General features: G+C 42.6%; 1 protein-coding gene across 1 annotated transcript in view; it reads left to right on the plus strand.

Annotated features, from left to right (window-relative positions):
• Positions 1-20,189, plus strand: part of CLN3 (CLN3 lysosomal/endosomal transmembrane protein, battenin) — a 310,689-nt gene that overhangs the window by 230,700 nt on the left and 59,800 nt on the right. Inside the window, exon 12 of the mRNA XM_044085059.1 lies at positions 19,573-19,641. Coding sequence (XP_043940994.1) covers positions 19,573-19,641 — 69 coding nt within the window. The remainder of the gene's footprint in view (positions 1-19,572; positions 19,642-20,189) is intronic.

Genomic DNA, 20,189 nt, shown 5'->3' on the forward strand with positions numbered 1-20,189 from the left:
ATCCGACCTCGGATCCGAGCTGGCAGCTTCACTAGCTAAAAGATCCGAGTTCCTAGCTCCTCCCCCTACCCATAATCCTCTGCCGCCTTCTGTATTACCTTAGATTGAGTTTGCCACGGCTGAAGCAGCTACTTGTGAAGAGCTCCTTAGGCTTGGTGAGATCGTTACCTTTTTTCTCTCTGAGAAAACATCTTTAAATTTAAATTTTTAGTTAGCGTGTGTTGTGGTGTTAATTCCCCTAGTAGAATTAGAGTATTAGAACCCCTTTTCTGTGGTAGTTTTATTCATAGTCGTTAGTGTTGCGTGTTGTTCCCCTCCCCCTTTCGTGTTTGGGTGCATGTATCTGTGATGGCTGAAGGGCCCAAGGCCGTTTTTTCTAAGTGCTCTGAGTGTGGCCATAAGCTTTCCCCAGCTGATGGCCACACTCAGTGCGTTTTGTGCCTGGGAGTGGCCTATTTATCAACGGCTTGCCAAATTTGTGCAGCCTTTAATCCCCGGGCAATTAGGGACAGGAAGAACAAAGCTGATCCTGGTGGGCTTACTTCCCCAGGACACAGCTTCGTCTTCCTCCCCCTCGAAGGCTCAGGCTGCTTCCGTAGCCCCGGTGCCCTTAGCTCCCCCCGCTCTGCCTGGGACTCAAACTCCCTCTGTTGTGCAGAGTTCGGGAGACTCTAGTGCTTCTGTCACTAAAGAAAAGAGACATAAAGAGAAAGATAAGCACAGGTATCATAAAAGGCGGGCTGAGGCTCACCCCTCAGCCCCTCCATCGAAAGTTGTTAGCGCTCCCTCGAAGGTCTCCGGATCCTACCCCTCTCTGCTCCGTTTGCCTTGTTTCTCGCCGGAGGAGTACTGGTCTCCTTCGAGGTCATTGAGGCGGCCCTCCCGGCCCGTCTCGACAACTTCCTCTAGGTCGACCAGGAGCCTTACTGACGCGGACATGGATCGGATGATGCGTTGATTCCTGCAGACCCAAATGCAGATGGGGGTGCTCTTGCCTCCCCCCCCTCAGGGGGGGAGCACAGCCCCTCTCTTTGCTCCGATCACTCCTTCTCCGACCACTTTAGGGTTTTGGAGTCATCTGATCCGGGCCCTTTTGGAGCCGGGGTTTCATCGGCGCAGATAGCTCCGGTATCTTTGACGCCGACCGTACTCTTGAGCGTGTCGGATCCTAGCTCTTGGGGACGAAGGTTGAGCATCAGATCCGTGAGGATTGGTGTATCTCCAGCGCAGTTTAGGTCGGAGCACACTTCTCTCTCGGATCCGACCGCTTCGGCTTCGACGCCGATCCCTGCTTCAGAGCCGAGGAGACTACTTTCGGAATACACCACGAAGAACAGTCAGAGAAAGGAACACAGAAGTGGCTTTAATCCATCTTTATTCAGTCCTGGTACCTCAGCAGTTCGCCTTCAATGGGACACATTTAGACATTTTGAAAGTTCTTTTTATATATGCATCAATCAATTAAGCAATTAATTCATCATTTCAAACATTGTAAACATTTTTTAACCCCCTCAACACTGAACATTTCTATACAAAACTTCAAATATAATGTTCTTTTACATATTTTTAAAAAATCAGTTTTTTCATTTTTTACATAATTATTATACATGATTACAAAAATATAAATATAAATACTTTATGATATTCAAAATTACAACTCCAATGAATTTCATCAATTTTCTAAATTCATTCCATTTGGAAATAAAGTATGATACCCTATAATCATTCTCTGTTCAAGTTTGTTCAAAGCAAATGGGGTCTAGCAAGTACACTAAATCTGAAACTGTCATTTTTACCATTATGTGAATTACAAAAAGTGAGTAGCCACCAGACTTTCCAAATTGCCCCTCCTTATATCACCCAAATGCTCCAAAATGCGAACCTTAATCTTCCTAGTGGTCTGACCAATATACCACATAGGTGGGACACAATCACATCCCAAAATATATACTACACCAGATGACCTACAATCAAATCTCTCAAAAGCAACATATTTCTTTCCATTTATTTTAGTTCCATGCATATTTTTAACTTTATTACAAACTGAACAACAACCACAACTATACATCCCAACATTACTATCTACCATAGGTTCCAATTTTCTATTTAATATTTCCTTTAAGTTGGAATACCTTTTATAAGAAAAAGTAATGTGCTTTGGAAAAAGATGACCAATTATTGGATCTTCACATACCACGTGCCACAACCCTCTAATAATTCTCTCCATTGTGACGGAAAAACTGGAATACCTAGACACGAAAAATATTTTATTCAAGTCTGGGATGGTTTCAGGATGGTATTTGTTCTCATATCTACACATCCTTAATTTCTGATCTTTAAACAACTTCCATTTTATAGCTAGAAGTTGATCATGATCATAACCACGAGATAACAATCTATCCAGAATTCCATCACAAACTTCCTCCCAAAGTTTTTTATCTGAGGTATTTCTCAAATTCCTTTTAAATTCCCCTTCTGGTAGAGCCTTAATTAAATGTGGAGGGTGCATGCTACTAGCATGCAAAAAATTATTAACCGATGTAGGTTTCCTAAAAGTTCTATGTTGAACCAAACCATCCATTCCTACATAGAACTCTACATCAAGAAAAGGAATTTTAGATTGTGATATGTGCGCTACAAATTCTAAGCCATGATGGTTCTTCAGATCCACCAAGAACTGATCAAACAAAGATGTATCACCCCTACACACAAAAATTAAATCATCTATGTAATGTTTAAAAAATGCAACATTATTAACAAAAAATGTGTTTTGAAACATAAATTCCTTCTCAAATTCTCCCATGTAAATTATTGCATAAGTTGGTGCAAAAGCTGCACCCATAGCAGTTCCATTTATTTGCAAAAAATATTCATTTTTCCACAAAAAATAATTGTGTTAAACTAAATTCCAACAAACTTAACAAAAATCTAGTACGTGGTCCTTCTCCCATCACCCTATACATTGCTTCCAAACCCCATTTTATTTTAATATTGGTGTAGAGTGATACAACATCAATAGTGGCCCAGTAATAATTCTTTTCCCATTTCAGCCCTTTTAAGGCTAAACAAACATCTTGAGTGTTTCTCACATGTTTGGAAGAAATTTTTAAGATGAAAATCCAGGAAACAATTTACCCTCTCAACAAAGGAACCAATTCCTGAAATAATGGGCCTACCAGGCGGATTGGCAACATTTTTGTGAATCTTGGGTATGATATAAATGTATGGGTGACTAGGTTCCCTTACTACTAGATTTTTTACATCCTTACCTGTGAAAAATCCTAATCTTTCCCCTCTTTCTAATAACTTTAAGAGTTCATTAGAGTATGAGGTTAAAGGGTTACCTTTCAATTTTTTATAAGTGTCCTCCAGTAGTAGATTGTTAACAATATCCTCATACTTATCAGTGTTCATAATCACCCAATTACCCCCCTTATCAGCCGGTTTGACAGTAACCTTATCCAATTTCGTCCTGAAAGCCTTAAGAGCCGCCCACTCATCCTTGCTTAAATTAAAAGCCTTTTCATTCACACAAAAAAACTTGTGTGCTTGTTCTAGTTTGGAGAGAATAACATGCTCAAAAACATTTATTGCCTGAGATTTTTTAGGAGGTATAAAGTTACTGTCACCAGAAAAATAAGGGACATCAATATGGCCATATCCCTCTCCATAAGTCCCCTCCATGCTAGTGTCTAATTCCAAAGGAAGTTCATATACATCTGCATTCTCATTTTCATTCAATGTTAAACCTTCATAATCATATATACTCAAATTTAAAAGAGATTCATCTAACAAACTTTCACTTCTTGTTAGAGAACATTTTTCTTTCTCATAAAGATAGACCTTCAGGTTTAACTTTCGAATGAAATTTTTCACATCCAAAAAGATGTCTGAAAAAGAAGGTATTCTGGTAGGTACAAATTTTGTGCCCTTTGATAGAACACTCAACATTTCATTGGACAAAAACACACCAGAGAGATTGATCACACTCAAACCGGTGTTATTAAAAGAACTACCATTCAGTCCCACATCATATTCACCATCAGTGCAAATTGCACTTTCAAGACGTGGTTCAGCATCATTAACATGGTCAGACAATACTGTTGGTGTAACTTGGTAAGCATTGTGAACAAAAACAGATTGACTATGAATATGATAAGCGCTACAAATATTATTAGCATCCTTACTTATATCTTCAGAACACATTTCAAGCTCATAAGTATCATTACACATCATTGTTATGACATTTTCATTAACATCTTGGACATTTTCAACATTTTCAACATTATATTTGCCAACAACGTCACTGGCGACTTTTTCACAATGCAAAACTTTAAATGCATTAAATACATTAGAAGGTTCACCTTCATTCCCTGCTACTAATCCCAAATGCGTATAAACATCATCCTTAAATTGTCGAGAAACATGCACACTTTCAGTATCTTCCGAAAATACACTGAAAGGCATTAAAGCACAGTCACTGTTGCAAGAAACACTAGCGTCATTAGATAACAGCGTACTTTCAAAAGAAACACTAACATTAAGCAGCGTGCTTTCAAAAGAAGCATGCTGAGTGTTTGAATTTAGTTTTTTGACTGATTGTAAGCTGGCAAATGACTTGTCTTACCCTGTTGTTTTTTTGTCTATCTCGTCTGCATGTTGGACACGTTCTTGCGATAATTCTGTTGTCCCCTTCGATTCTCCTCATTCATATCTGGATCTTCGGCTACAATACTCTCAAAGGAAACACTCTTACGACTGCCACCAGTCTCAATTGAGGAGCATGAGAAAACCTCCTCACTTCCTGTTCTGTGTTTCTTAGCATTCTTTTGGAAGCGGCGCCCCCTACGGGGCCAGTTGTAAACCTCATTTCTGTCATAGTCCTGAATATCTCGATTTGTTCTTCGTGGTGTATTCTGAAGAAGTTGTGGTCTGTTTGTTTGAGTATTATGGAGACTACTTTCGGAGCCTGGGGAAAGTAGTTCTCCTTCGGCTTTTGAGGTAGTGGAGAGGGTGCTGTCGAGGTCTTCCAGATCCCCGGTTTGGGCCTCGGATCCTCCCGCTCCCCCTATTCATGTGGGTCTATCCTCCATCATCCATCCTATGGGACAGCCTGCTCAAACCCTCCAATTAGTTCCCTTGGAGGAACAGGACTCCATGGGCGAGCCCTCCTCGGACAGTCCCACCGAGGAGGTGCCTCGCAAACGGCAGTGTAAAAGGAGGCACCTGAACTCCCCTGAGTCCCTCACCACAGACACTGATTTGGATGAAGGGGAAGGTTCCCCAAGGTCACCCCCCCCGAGGATGTCTCCTTTGGAGACATCATGGAAATTTTGCGTATTAGAGGGGGGGTGGTCTTCCCAAAAACCTTCCTCAGACGAATCTGTGTTCCTGGAGGCATTTGAGGCAGACCCGTCTACCTCCTGGGTGTCCCCCCCCCCGGCTGACCCCCTGGTGGACAATCACTACCAGGGCGTGGAAAGATCCCCAGACATCAGTCATGGGCTAAGGGGTCCCCTGTTGATGCCATGTTGGTGGCGGCCGCCACGAAGAAGGAACTCGCACAGGAGAGTTCCTTGGTCCATCCTCCGGAAAAGGAATCTCAGGCGATGGACCGCATTGGGAAGCGGATGTTTGCTTCAGCAACCTTCTCCATAAGGGCGCTGAACTATATGACGCACATTATCAGGCTACAGCGAGACTTAATTAAGGAATACAGTGCAGCCCCCCCAGAGTCCATGACGGTCACAGATAAAAGCACATTTGCGACTCGTATGGCCACTCTAAGTCCATCTCTAACACGTCCATGCGGTTACTCTCTCATGCTACGGAGGGAGCCGCTAGGGCTAGCGGAGCCGGGGTCGTCTTGCGGCGTCACGCCTGGCTCCGCCTTTGTGATTTCGCGGAACCCTTCAAGGCGTCCTTCGCGAATGCTCCCTTTGACGGATCTTCGCTTTTTGGCAAGACCATACGCGTGACGTGGTCCAAAGCGAGAAGGATGGGAAGACGCTGTCTGCCATCGGGGTCCACTTCTCGAATCTCCAACGATCCTTTTCAAGGAATCAGAGGGGACAAAAGAAGTTGTGGTTCCGCAAGTCTCAGCAGTCCCATCCGGCTTCAGACTCCTCGTTCTCTAGAGGCAGAGGAAGACAAAGTGGACGCCGGCCCAGAAGCAGAGGGGGGGCCGCGTAACTTTGGGTCTAGGGAACCTTTCTCGGCAGGCCCGCGCAACAGCCCTGAGAGCTTACCCGGCTGTCCCTCTCTGGAGGCAGTCGGGGGGGGGGGGGCGTTTATCGGAGCATCTGTCAAATTGAGAGTCCATCACGACAGATCGATGGGTGCTCCGAATCATATCCAGAGGTTACTCCATTCCCTTCATGAACCTACCCCCCAAAGTTAGGCACCTCCCCAATGTCCCACCCGATCAAAGGGAGGCAGCAGCTTCAGAGGTGTCAAAGCTGCTAGAAAAAAGAGCCATCCAGCCCGTCCCCCCAGACCAGTCCGGATTAGGCTACTACTCCAGGTTCTTTTTGGTGCCAACGAAGACTGGGGACTTGAGACCGATTCTAGATCTCTCCGCCCGGAACCTGTTCATCCCCAAGGAGAAGTTCTGGATGGTCACTCTTCAGTCTGTTCTTCCCCTTCTTCAGGAGAATGGCTGGATGTGCTCCATAGACCTCAAGGATGCGTACTACCACATTCTGATGGACAGGCGATCCAGGAGGTTTCTCCGCTTCTGGCTGGGAGACCATCATTATTAATTTAGGGTCCTCCCGTTCGGCCTCAACTCAGCCCCCAGGGTGTTCACCAAGGTCATGGCAGTGGTTGCAGCCCACCTGAGACTCCAGGGCATTAAGGTGTTCCCGTACTTGGACGACTGGCTCTTTGCCACCCCCAACAGGCATCAACTCTGCGCTGCAAGGGATTATGCTCTAACTCTCGCCCAGAGTTTGGGCATGTCAGTGAACCTTCAAAAGTCCTTCCTTCAACCAGTGCAGGTTTTGGAGTTTATAGGGGCCAAGTTGGACACGCGCATCTCTCGGGCCCTCCTAACCCCGGACAGGCTGAACAGCTTATCGCATCAGATCTTAGCCCTTCTTCGAAGCCCAGCTCCTGCGGCGGAGTTAGTCCTGAGGGCACTGGGGTCTATGGCAGCGGCCATCGGTCTCTCTCTTCATGCACGCCTATGGATGAGGATCTTACAGTGGACTCAAGTTCAATGGTCACTAGTGTTTCACCTGCTGAACACCCCTATTCCACTGAGCAGAATTTGCAGGGACTCCCTCCTTTGGTGGCTTCACTCGCGGGTGCTGCGAGAAGGGGGACCCTTTGTAATTCCCCCACCCCAAGCCACGCTGACCACAGATGCTTCTCGCCTCAGGTGGGGGGGCAGAACCGTCCAAGACACGTGGACCCCCATAGAGGCCGCTTTGCATATCAATGTCCTAGAGATGAGGGCGGTGCTTTTGGCGTTGCAAGCTCTCCACGACCTTCTCCCTCTAGGGACTGTTGCGATCCAGACAGACAACATGGTGGTAGTCTGGTACATAAACAAACGGGGGAACCAGGTCTTATCCCCTCTGCCAAGAGGCTATGAGAGTGTGGGAATGGGCGATATCCACCAACCGCTTTCTGGTAGCAGCGCACATTCCGGGTCGGTCCAACATATTGGCAGACAAACGGAGTCGGGTGATTCTCACCCCGTACGAGTGGTCTCTCAATCCTTCAGTTGCGAAGCAGATCTTCCGCGCATGGGGTTGGCCTCGCTGCGATCTTTTTGCCTCTGTCAAGCGCAAAGTGCAGCGAGTACTTCGTAATACTTCCCCCTTCAGGGGAGACCCCGAGAGACGCTCTGGTGCATGCTTGGCCACCCGGTCTCCCCCTCCCGCTTATGACGAAGTTCATTCAGAAAGCATGTCAGTTGGGGAGCAGAGTTATCCTCCTAGCCCCATTCTGGCCTCGTCAGATCTGGTTCCCTTATCTGCGGTCTCACAGTATAGTTCCTCCATGGATCCTGGATCCCATTCCAGATTTGATTTCGCATCCTGCGGGATGCCAAACCCCGAACCTGCTAAACCTCAAGCTGACTGCTTGGTTGATCCAGTTCCTCTGATGGCTAGGACTCCCGGTATCTCATCACCAGTGAAGGCCATTCTGGTGGCGGCCCATAAGCCTGCTACCAGAAAAATTTTTTTCCATCTGGGCCGAAGGCAAGGGCCTGGATCCCTTTTACAGTCCCTATTCCAATGATTTTGGATTTTTTGTCACTAATCTTTCAAAAAGGAGCGAGAGCTTCCACAGTTAAGGTGCAACTAGCAGCCATTTACCATTTTCACGTGGGAGATTGACTGGGATCTGTAGCATCTTCAAAGATATACAAAACCTTCTTGAGGGGCATTTTTCTTTTGAAACCACCAGTGAAATCGGTGGTTCCTCCATGGGACTTAACTTTAGTCTTACAAGCTTTGACAAGTGCTCCTTTTGAGCCTGCCACCCCGGTTCCGTTAAAATTCTTGTCTTGGAAAACAGCCTTTTTAGTGGCTATTACGTCAGCCAGGAGGGTTTCAGAACTCCAAGCACTGTGCATGAAACCCCCTACCTCATTTTCACAAGGATAGAGGGTCTCTCAGGACTAACCCGTCTTTCCTACCAAAGGTGGCTTCAGAGTCAAATATTAACCAATCAATCAATTTACCGGTATTCTTTCCAAATTTTCAGGACAAAGAGGAGTACACATTGCACAAACTGGATGTACACAGGCAACTACATTTCTACCTGCACAGAACTAAAGATTTTCGCAAGTCTGATCAGTTGTTCGTGTCTTTCGCCAAATCAGCTATGGGAAAGGCAATTTCTAAAGTAACCCTAGCTAATTGGATTTCTCAGTGCATAATCCACGGGTATACGTCCTCAGGTAAACCAGTTCCTATGGGAATCCACGCTCATTCAACCCGATCCATTGCTACATCAGCAGCCTTCTGGTCTAGGGTTCCTCTGGACGACATATGTTCAGCAGCTACTTGGTCCTCTTCTCATACGTTCATTTCCCATTATAAATTGGATATGATTTAGAGGAGTAGGGCTTCCTTTGGCTCCACGGTGCTTCGGAATATCCTTCCGTAAGGCCACCCAGGGTTATTTTTATAGGTAGCTGGGGATTCTGTCCCACAGGTTGCAGAACAAATGAAGTAACTACTTCAGGTAAAGAAGTTTATGTACTCACCATAACGTTCCATCTGAGTAGGTACTTCATTTGTCTGCAACCGACCCCCCCCCCCCATGTCCCCTAACCATATCGTGATACCTGGTCACCTGAAAAATGTTTTTTTTCATGAGGTTAGGCAGTACTTGATCCTCTGTCGAAGGTGTGAATTTTTGGACTGAGCAAACTCGATCTGAGGTAATACAGTAGGCAGCAGGGGATTGTGGGTAGGGGGAGGAGCTAGGAGCTTGGATCTTTTAGCTAGTGAAGCTGCCGGCTCGGATCAGATACCCACAGGTTGCAGACAAATGAAATACCTACTCAGATGGAACGTTATGGTGAGTACATAACTTCTTTTTAGACCCCCTGCACTGCTACTATTGGTCTTAAAGGGGGTTCCTCAGTATTTTATGTATCTTTGGTATCCCAAAAGATCATAGGTATGTGAAGTTTCTTACAAGTCAAAAATCTATATTCATTTGGAGAAATGACTTTTTGCAAGATTAATTCTTCTAAGCCAACTCTGTATGTCTGTAAGCCAGATTCATAGGTAGGTACTAGGCTATTGGCCCTAGGGCCTATATAAGCCTAGCTAAAAAGGTACCCTGGCTTTTGCCACTCAAGAAAATTATTTTCCTGTGCCCCTGTCAAGCAGAGCTACAGAAGTGATCCCTGGAGTGAATTTCCTATCTCCCATCCAGTCATCAAGATTTTTCTTGAAGAGTGCTAATGAGGAGCTTTGTTTGATATATTTAGGTAGTTTGTTCCAGGGTATGGGAAGTCTGGGACAGGAATCTATCCCACCAGCATGTTCTGTTTATTGTGGTGACAAGGTTTAGGTCCCTAGAGCATGTAGCTCAGCGGGATTGGGATTTCTTTAAGTGGAGAATGTCCAACAGCTCTGGGTTTGACATAGCTTTGTATGTTAGGCAGAGATCACCTCTGAGTAGGTGATATACAATGGAGTAAAGCTGCATTTGTTTGAGACGGTCTGTGTAGGGCATCTGTTTGAGACCAGTAATCCTCTTTGTGAGGTATTTCTGCGACCTTTCCAGTTGTTGTAGATGTCTTGTGAGGTACATACCAAAAGGGGTGTTGTACTCTATAATGGGTCTAATGAGTGATGAGTAGAGGGGAACAATGAGCTCTCTTTTCCTGGATGAGAAACCTGTTGTGATGAGGTGTGCCATGTAGAAGGATTTCCTGACTACTGTGGCGATGTGAGTATCAAAGGAGAGACTACTGTCCACCTTTGGTGTTAAGAAGACTACCGCATATGTCGTAGTTCATGGGTACAGAGTTTTTACCAAAAGGGATGACGGTGCACTTTTTGGCATTGAGCTTGAGGCCATGGCTTTGACACCAGGCATCTGTCTCAGTGAGGCCCTTTTGTAGGATGTCCACATTGTTAGGATTTTCGATTATGGCCCCTAGTTTGCAGTTATCTGTGAACTTCGTTAGCCAAAGACCTTCTGTGTTAGGCTGTACTTCAGAGAAGTAGATACCAAACAGGAGAGGACCCAGGACTGAACCCTGTGGTACTCCACTTGTCACTGGTCTGAAGTTGGATTTGGAGTCTGCTACTTTCACAGTGTGGGTTCTGTCAGTGAGCAAGTTGGCAACCCATCTTGTAACATAGGGATTTATACCTAGTATAGTGAGTTTATCTATAATTCCAGAGTGGGGGGTAGTGTCAGAAACCTTGGCGAGATCTAGATAAGCTGTGTGAACCACTTTACCCTCATCTATGGCTTTGGTGACCGCTTCAAAGAAGTCTATCAGGTTTAGGAGACCTGATCTGCCTTTTACAAACCCGAACTGGGTGGAGTCCAGAGTTTGGAGATTACCATTGTCATTGTTTATAAGTTCCATGTGATACGTTCCATAGCCTTGCAGACCAGGCTTGTCAGGCTAATGGGGTGGTAGTTCCCAGGGTCTGTGGTGCCTCTCCCTTTGTGGAGTGGTATAACCATCGCCGTGCGTCATTCACAAAGCCTGAGGTGAGGCTATGATTGAACATGGTACTTGGTGTGGCGCCAGTTCATTCTGTAGTTTGTGTAGAACGCAGCCTGGGATGTTGTCAGGTCCCATGGATGCTGTGTTCTTGGCTTTGGAGAGTGTGTTTTTTACCTGTACAGCCGTGATTACAGGAACTTTGCATTCTTCCGGTATAGAGATGGGCCCTTTAGGGGGTGAGAGGGGAGTAAAGTTAGCGTGAGAGGGGGTAAAGTTAGTGTGAGAAGGGGTAAAGTTAGCACTGAACCTATCTGCCAGGATGTTGGCAATATCAGTTGGTTCTGTATATTTAGTGCCATTGTGCTGTAACTCTGAGCAGATCAGAGTGTTGCCATTGAAATTCTTTACATAGCTATAGAATGCTTTGTGGTTGTCTTTAGAATCAGTGGCGATTTTGTTTTTGTATCTAGCTTTGGAGGATTTTATGAGGGATCTCAGCTTCTTACTGAGGCTGACCAGGGAGTCCCTCCAATCATGGGATTTTACTGTTTTTTGCAACAGATTCTTTCTTCAGTTGTAGAGTTTGTTTATGGCAGGCGACCACCAGATTGGCTTCCTTTTTTTTTGGAGGATAGCATCTTGTTTCTGTTAGGGATTGCACAATCCATGCACTCGTGTAAGTGCTTATAAAGTGCATTTGTGTAGGATTCAGCAGTCGTTCCTCTATTGTCTGTCTGCATGGGTGCCATGAAGTTTGCCACTTCTGTTTTAAGTGTGAAGTTGGCTTTGGAGAATTTTTTTACGGTGGTAGGCAGGCTGGCTGTGGATGTGTAGGGTGATTAGCTTGTGGTCGGATCTGACAAATGAGGACTTGACCTCTGGTGTGGAACATCGGTTGCCCATGTTGGTAATGGCCAGGTCTAGGATATTGCTGCCCCTGGTGGGGGTGTGGATAAGTTGATCCAAGGTGTTGGAATTTATGAATTCCAGAAAGCGTTGAGCAAAAGAGTTGGTACAATAGTAGTTTTCCCAGTTAATGGTGGGATAGTTGAAATCGCCCATTATTAGGGTGTTAGGTTGTACCTTAATATTTTCCAGTGTATCAAGAAATGTGGAGTGGGAATCCTGGGTCATGGTGAGGGATCTGTAGCAAGCTACAGTTTTGATTGCGGTCTTGCCCAGAGTTAGTTGCACTTGGAGAATCTCGGATGCATTATGCTAAGCAACTAGCCTGGAGGTGTGAATATCTTTAATGAATATGGACACTCCTCCGCCTTTAGTGTTTCTGTCCAGGTTAGGAGGTCAAAATGTGTGGTATGAATTATTGCCTGGTAATGCAGGGGTGCTCTCTGGAGCCTTGAACTAGATCTCTGTCACTGCACAGATGTTGATATTCTTCATTTGAAGGAGTGCCTCGAGTGGGTGCATTTCGAGGGTTATACGTCTAGCATTGAGTAGCATTACCCTCAGATTTTGCTTGCTTTTACCTGGTATGGTGGTGAATTTTTCATTTGAAGCTTGCCTAAAAAAGGCTCTATAGGGGTGGCAAGAGCCATAGCCAGTATCCGGAATCCCAAGGGTGACAGTTGCAGGCCATCTTTGGCAAAGCATCGTGGTCTGTCGATCATGCCATCCCAGGCAGACGGATACTGGATCCTCTTAGAATGACACCAGATGCTTAGCCAATTGTTGAAGTCAGTCATTTTGTCCTTGTACTGTGGTATCGTTCTGGGTGATGGCAGGATGCTACTCAGGGCTAGGGTCATACTAGCCTGGGCTACAAGATTGGACAGCTCCTTTACATCTCTTTTCATGTAGTCCAGGGAGGTACGTCTCCGGTCATTCACACCAACATGGACAATGACATAATCATATTTGTATTTATTGTGGAGTGACCTGTGTGTGTGCGTTATGTGGCAGATCCTGGCACCCGACAGGCAACTGACAGTAACTTTCTCCTTGTTTAGCCTGGTGAGTGGAACATCAGTGTGCCTGACTGTAGAGTCACCTATGACTAGAGCGTTGTTAAGTCTTTTGGGCTCTGGTTGAGTGGCACACTGAGTTTGTGGGCTGTGTGTCATTTGGATTGTGTTGGAGGGGTGAAAGTTGCTTGCGTTTCTGCTTTGGAGGTCTCTGTTGCTTGGGCAGATTTTTATTGAGAGCCTCCATGAATGTAGGTGTGTGTTTTATGTTTCTATGTGTGTTTTGGTGGTGTAGGTTTTGAGGGACTATGTGATGAGTGTGGTGTGGTACAAGTGTTTACCTTCTCCTCTTGACTGTCTAGTCCAGTCTTGGGTGAAGAGAGCTTTGCTTCCAGTTTGGCTATATAAGTGCATCTCTTACAGGTTGCACTGTTGGGTGGTAGGAGGAGAGGGTTGTCTGTGTACTTCAGGCAATTGCTGCATTGTCCCAAGATGCCCAGATTCACCAGGTAGACAGGAGAAAACACCAGGAGCTGACCCTTAGACATGCCTGGATAGGTGCTTATTTATTAAGTACTAAAAACTGTTTTCCTCTAGACAAGTGAGGAAAGTTGAGTGCTGTAGTATTTTGTAGCTTATTTAGTGCTTACAAGTTCTGAACAAGTGCTGAGCTCAAAGAAACAGATTTAATTGCTAAAACTAAAAAACTGGCTAGTTCTAAGGGAAAATTCGAAGAGCAGACTTTATGGCGCTTGGAATAGTTTAACCCTAGCTAAGCGGCCATGCATAAAGGTATTTTTTTTTTGTGCTTACCACTCCCACTGATAAGCTAGAAGGCTTCCCTCCAACACAGAAAGGCTTGGGGGCTAGGGGTGGGCAACTGCAAAGCCATCAAGTATAAGAACAGGATACCAACAGGGAGTGAGGGTGGGAAACAAAAATCAGAACAAACAAACCCAAACAGATGCTTACAAATGGCGAACATTTCCAGTTAATACCTTACACACAGTTGAAACTAGCTAGAAAAGTATGCAGAAGACAGTAAGTGCTATAAATAACTCATTAAAATTAGCAAAAACCAGGATACTTAATGTTATATATCACAGATCAGTTTGCTCAGTGCCCTTCCCCCGATTAGCTCAGTGTGAAATGGCAAAAACTTCTTAAAGTAACAGAAAATTGAAACCCACTATTCTGGGACACAGGAATATATCTATCAGTTCCAAACAAGATCTCAGACATTCTACTGGGATAATTGGATGCTTCCGTCAAAACAATTCCACCACTCTTATTGGGTTTCATGATATATTGATCTATCAGAAATTAAAAGCTTCCATGCTTCTCTTTCTTCCCATGTCATATTTTGCTGCCCAAGTCTATTCTTATCATTGCCATAAAGACAAATGTCCTTGGTGCATTTTTGTTCAAATAAATGTACCAAAGGATGTAAAGGAGGGTTGAAGGTACTTTTTTCCCACTAATATCGGGATATTAAACCTGATTTCTTCGGGCCGCCCCATGTTGCAGGGTTGCACTTTGGGCTATTAGTCTTCAGTCCCTGCTGGACTATTTGTGTGGTTCAAACATGTGAATTGAGTTAGAGTGATTGTTTAGCTCAATATGGTTGTCATGCTAACTACTTATCCCTTTCAGTGTTACAGTCAACATGATTAAAGTTCCTTACAAATATGTTGGGAATGGAATGTAGAGTTATGCTCCAAAACTGGGAAAAAAACAAGCTTGTCAAAGACCTTTCTGATGTCATAAAGGTGATTGTCAGTCTTTTGTTAATCATTCCTAAGCCCTGTTAAGATCAGCTTTCACCCTAGGGTTTGACAGGGGACAGTGTCAGTAGACAAAGACTAGTTGTTAGAACTTCAGTCTGCCACACTTTATAAACAAAAACATGGTAGAAAAGTGTCTGCAGCTTTTAAAACTGTTAGTTCTACAGAGGTGCACTTAGTAATATCAAGACGACAGCAGACAAAAGCAGTGTTTTACAGCCTTTCACAGGCACTTGGTTCTCGTAACTAGTAGTACATGGAGCTAAACTACAAAGGATTATGATTAGGCTCATAACTAGTAGTACGTGGAGCTAAGCTACAAAGGATTATGATTAGGCTTGTAACTAGTAGTACATGGAGCTAAGCTACAAAGGATTATGATTAGGCTCATAACTAGTAGTACGTGGAGCTAAGCTACAAAGGATTATGATTAGGCTCGTAACTAGTAGTACATGGAGCTAAACTACAAAGGATTATGATTAGGCTCGTAACTAGTAGTACATGGAGCTAAACTACAAAGGATTATGATTAGGCTCGTAACTAGTAGTAAATGGAGCTAAACTACAAAGAATTATGATTAGGCTCGTAACTAGTAGTACATGGAGCTAAACTACAAAGGATTATGATTAGGCTCGTAACTAGTAATACATGGTGCTAAGCTAAAAAGGATTATGATTAGGCTCATAACTAGTAGTACATGGAGCTAAACTACAAAGGATTATGATTAGGCTCGTAACAAGTAGTACATATATATTTTTCTGATAGTTCCAATGAGGGAGAAACAGTATCCATTAATCCAATGGCTTCTGTTCAATCCCTTAGAGCACCATTATACTTCACCCAAGATGCTGGGGCTATCAGGGGTTTTCTAGAGAAACGTTGGGAAATATTGACCCTGGATCCAATGGTTAGAGACGTAGTAGGTCCTAAACCTTTGGTGGCCTACAAGAATAAACCTAACATTAGAAGTATGTTATGTCACAAGAGTTTGGGCTTTGAGATGGGCAGGAGCATTGAACCTTGTTATAATACGATACCATGTGGACACTGTAATCAGTGTGATTATATTGATACAAGGATTTCTTTTGTACATCCTATTACTCAGTTTGAGTTTAAATTTAATACTAACACTAATTGTATGAGCTACAATGTGATTTATTTGGCTAGGTGCTCTGCCTGTACTTCCTTTTACATAGGTAAAACTAATAGGGCATTCAAAGAGAGGATTAGGGAACATCTTTACCAGACAAGGACAGGCAATGACACCAATGCACTAGCTCGACATGTTAAAACCTCAGGCTCCCAACATACATTCACTTTCTGTGTCATTCAGGAAGTTTTCACCAATGTTAGAGGAGGGGACCTCATAAATCATACTTTAGAAAGGGAGATGAGATGGATCATTAGGTGCAGGGCAGATAAATACCCTGGCCTTAATGAAAGGGTGCATATTGCACCATTTTTGAGGAAAAAGAGGTGTCATAGACCTAAGTGACAGCCTTTATATGACTTCTTAGAATCTTATCAGATTATAATTATATTTGTATGAATTTATTGAATTGTATATGTATCTGTATAGAGCTTTTTCAGAGTTCCAGATGCATTTTATGTAATGTGTTCATTTTTTACTTAATGTGTGTTGTTGTTGTTATAAGTAACAGCGCTTCTAAGTTGTTTGAAATATTGTTTTAACATGAGTCATCATCTGGTCATTTCACACATGACTACTTTTAACCAATAGGTTGAATTACCTAGGTATATAAATTTTTAATGGTGTATGTGCAATTAAAATGTCTGAGGAAGCCTTCGGGTGAAAGCGCTTACATTTTTAACAATAAACTGCCTGATTTTAACTTTTAACTGCAGATTTCGTTGCTGTGTTCTTTGGATGCAATATTGTATTATGGACAACGTATTCTATCTGATTTGTTTTCTGGACTGTGAGAAGTAAGAATTATTCGTCTATCAGCCGTTTGACCCAGCGCATGGTATTATTTGTTATTTTAGTTGTTTCAACCATCGCTATAGCTGGGTCTCAGCTCCGTTGGCTTGGTGTGTGCTTTTTTTCGTCGTAACTTGTAGTACATGGAGCTAAACTACAAAGGATTATGATTAGGCTCGTAACTAGTAGTACATAGAGCTAAACTACAAAGGATTATGATTAGGCTCGTAACTAGTAGTACATGGAGCTAAACTACAAAGGATTATGATTAGGCTCGTAACTAGTAGTACATGGAGCTAAACTACAAAGGATTATGATTAGGCTCATAACTAGTAATACATGGAGCTAAACTAAAAAGGATTATGATTAGGCTCATAACTAGTAGTACATGGAGCTAAACTACAAAGGATTATGATTAGGCTCGTAACTAGTAGTACATGGAGCTAAACTACAAAGGATTATGATTAGGCTCGTAACTAGTAGTACATGGAGCTAAACTACAAAGGATTATGATAAGGCTCATAACTAGTGGTACATGGCACTGACAACATTTCAGTAAACTACAAAAGATTATGATTAGGCTCATAACTGTAGTACATGGAGCTAAATACAAAGTATTGATTAGGCTCATAACTAGTAGTACATGGAGCTAAACTATAAAGGATTATGATTAGGCTCATAACTAGTAGTACATGGCACTAACAATTTATTTATTTTTTTTATTTATTTTACATTTGTTGACCAGGCTAGTCTAGCTGGAGAATATTTCCATTTTCAGTAGAGGCCCGGGGAGAAAAGCTCCACAAAACATACTAGTGAAACATACTAGTAAAAAAAAATGAAAAAAAGACAACAATACAAAAACTACAGCCAAACAAAGACATAAAAAAAATACCTAGTCAAATTTCAAAAGAAAGACATTTCATGGATAAAAGGATACAAGTAATAGCATCTAATTTTGGGTAGCCTATTAGAGTGCAAGTAAATTTGAAAGTTAATAAGATTTAGAAACGGTCAAAAGAGAAGAACAAAAGTCAGTTGAGTAAGAGAGGAGAAATAGATGCAAAAAAAAAGAAATAAAGCAGATCTGAGGTATTAAACAATACGTAAAGCTAGAGTTAGTTATAGAGATAGCTTAAAACAAGCATAGGGGCTGAATAGTAGTGTGGAGAAAGTAGAGATAAAGAAAACAGAGTAAAGGTAAGATTGTTAGTCAGGTTTATTACAGGAACAGAGCCAGTGACATTTGAAGTACAGTTTGATTTTATGTTTGAAGAGAGGTAAAGATGTGATCAGTGTTATATCACTAGGTAATAAATTCCATCTTCTGCCTACTGTGTTAGTGAATAGAGAGTCGCCGGCTGAGTTATTTGACTTTATTGAACTGGCCATGAGTTTACTAGAGGAGCGAAGGGAGTTAAGATTGTTATAAGGGATTAAAAGTTTAGAGAGTATGGGTGTGTTATCAGGTTGGTGCAGTATTTTATGGGCAATGGTAAGTTGAGGAATTACTAGATAGTTTTGGAATTCAAGCCAGTCTAGTAGTTTTAAGTTAAGACAGTGGTGAGTTCTGAAGGGATTACCAGTGGCGAAGCGGGCAATGTTGTTATAACAAGTTGCCAGTTTGTTAAGGTTAACTTTCTTAAGGTTGGTAAAAATTGGAGAGGCATATAGAAGAGTTGATATAAGATGGGAATGAGCAATTCTGGCTCGAGTAGATGCAGTTAGAAAAGGTTTAATTCGATATAAGGATCCTATTTTTCTGTTGACTAATTTAATGGTGTTATTAATATGTTGATCGAAGGAGAGATTATTGTCGATGGTTATTCCTAACAGTTTAGTCGTCAGGTCAGGTGAGATGACAGTGGCATTGTTTGAGGAGATGGTGAAGTTTAAGGGGGGGGTCCGAGTGGTGGGGGTGAAGAGGAGAAGTTTAGTTTTTTTGGCATTCAGCAGGAGGTACTGTCTAGAGAACCATGTTTCTACTGTGTTGATGATATTTTGAGTAAGTGATATAAGTTCTGTGGTGGATGATGCTGAGCAAATAAGGGTAGAGTCATCTGCATATTGAATGCAGGTTGCTTGAGGGATTGCAGAATGAAGATCATTAATGAAGAGGGAGAAAAGAAGTGGTCCAAGAATGGAGCCCTGGGGAACACCAATGGTAACTGGCAATAGTTAACATTTCAGAAACAACATTTCAGACAACTACAAAGGATTATGATTAGGCTCGTAACTAGTAGCTCATGGAGCTAAACTACAAAGGATTATGATTAGGCTCTTAACTTGTAGTACATGGCACTGACAACATTTCAGTAAACTACAAAGGATTATGATTAGGTTACTGATTTTCATTTTGCGTATTTTTGACATGGATGCCACTGTTCACCTCTTGAACTTTACTTTTGAGGTGAATTCTTGACATAATTTCTCAAACGCTCAGTATGCTGATTGTGATCATAATCCTCTATTTTATTGCCTTTTTGAGCACCTTAAAGTTTTGCTGAATTAACTTTCTGACCTTATCTCTTTGCATTTCCAGGATATGCCTGTTCAGATGTTTTAATGGTTTTGAGTTCCTTGGATGTAATTTTCTTGACTGTATCCCCTGAAGTCTGGTAAACCACAAAAAGGAATATAACAGTACAGTTTTTTAGATTGCTGCACTATGTTGCCCCCCCCCCCAAAGAGTTTTGTATGTCACTGCCCAAAGAGTGAATGTGATGAATTGCTTAACTTCTGTACTGTTTCTTTTTTTTTTTCCAGGGCCTGATGAAGTATATAATCCCATTGATGGTGGTATACTTTGCAGAGTATTTTATAAACCAAGGTTTGGTAAGTTGCTATCCTTCATTAAAACCTGTTTGATAGAACTGTGTAATTTGTTTTAATATATTGTTTTTCTCACACTTATTGTGTGATAGAGGCTGTAATGCATTTACTAACATCTGCTACCTGTGACATTACTAAAATGTTTAAATGGATATATTTATCTTGAGCTGATTGACTGAAACTAAAAGGATTTTGTAGCAGTCGATACAGACCATAACATTCCTACAAAGGAAGGCTAGAGACTAATCTTTTGCAGTAATCAGTTGGGCAGCAGGTAAAGTAGCGTGATCACTGGTGTAAATGGAACAGCAACATCTGAAGTTAGCAGATTAAGCATTGTGCTCCTCTAAGAAAGAGAACCTACCAGGTGATGAAATAACTGTTTAACTGGTAATATATTTACAAGCTTTGATAGCACTCTATTTTTATTGAAAGATAGCAGATGATCTAGCATATTTAGTTCTGTCAAAGAGCAGGTTTGGTAGAACTCTGTCCGCAGATGTGAGATTACCTGTAGCTCTTTCCCTGTAATAGGCCCATAACGTAAGGAG

Source organism: Protopterus annectens, chromosome 10.part0 (assembly GCF_019279795.1).
Source record: "Protopterus annectens isolate FY-2018-M chromosome 10.part0, PAN1.0, whole genome shotgun sequence".
Taxonomy (NCBI): Eukaryota; Metazoa; Chordata; order Ceratodontiformes; family Protopteridae; genus Protopterus; species Protopterus annectens.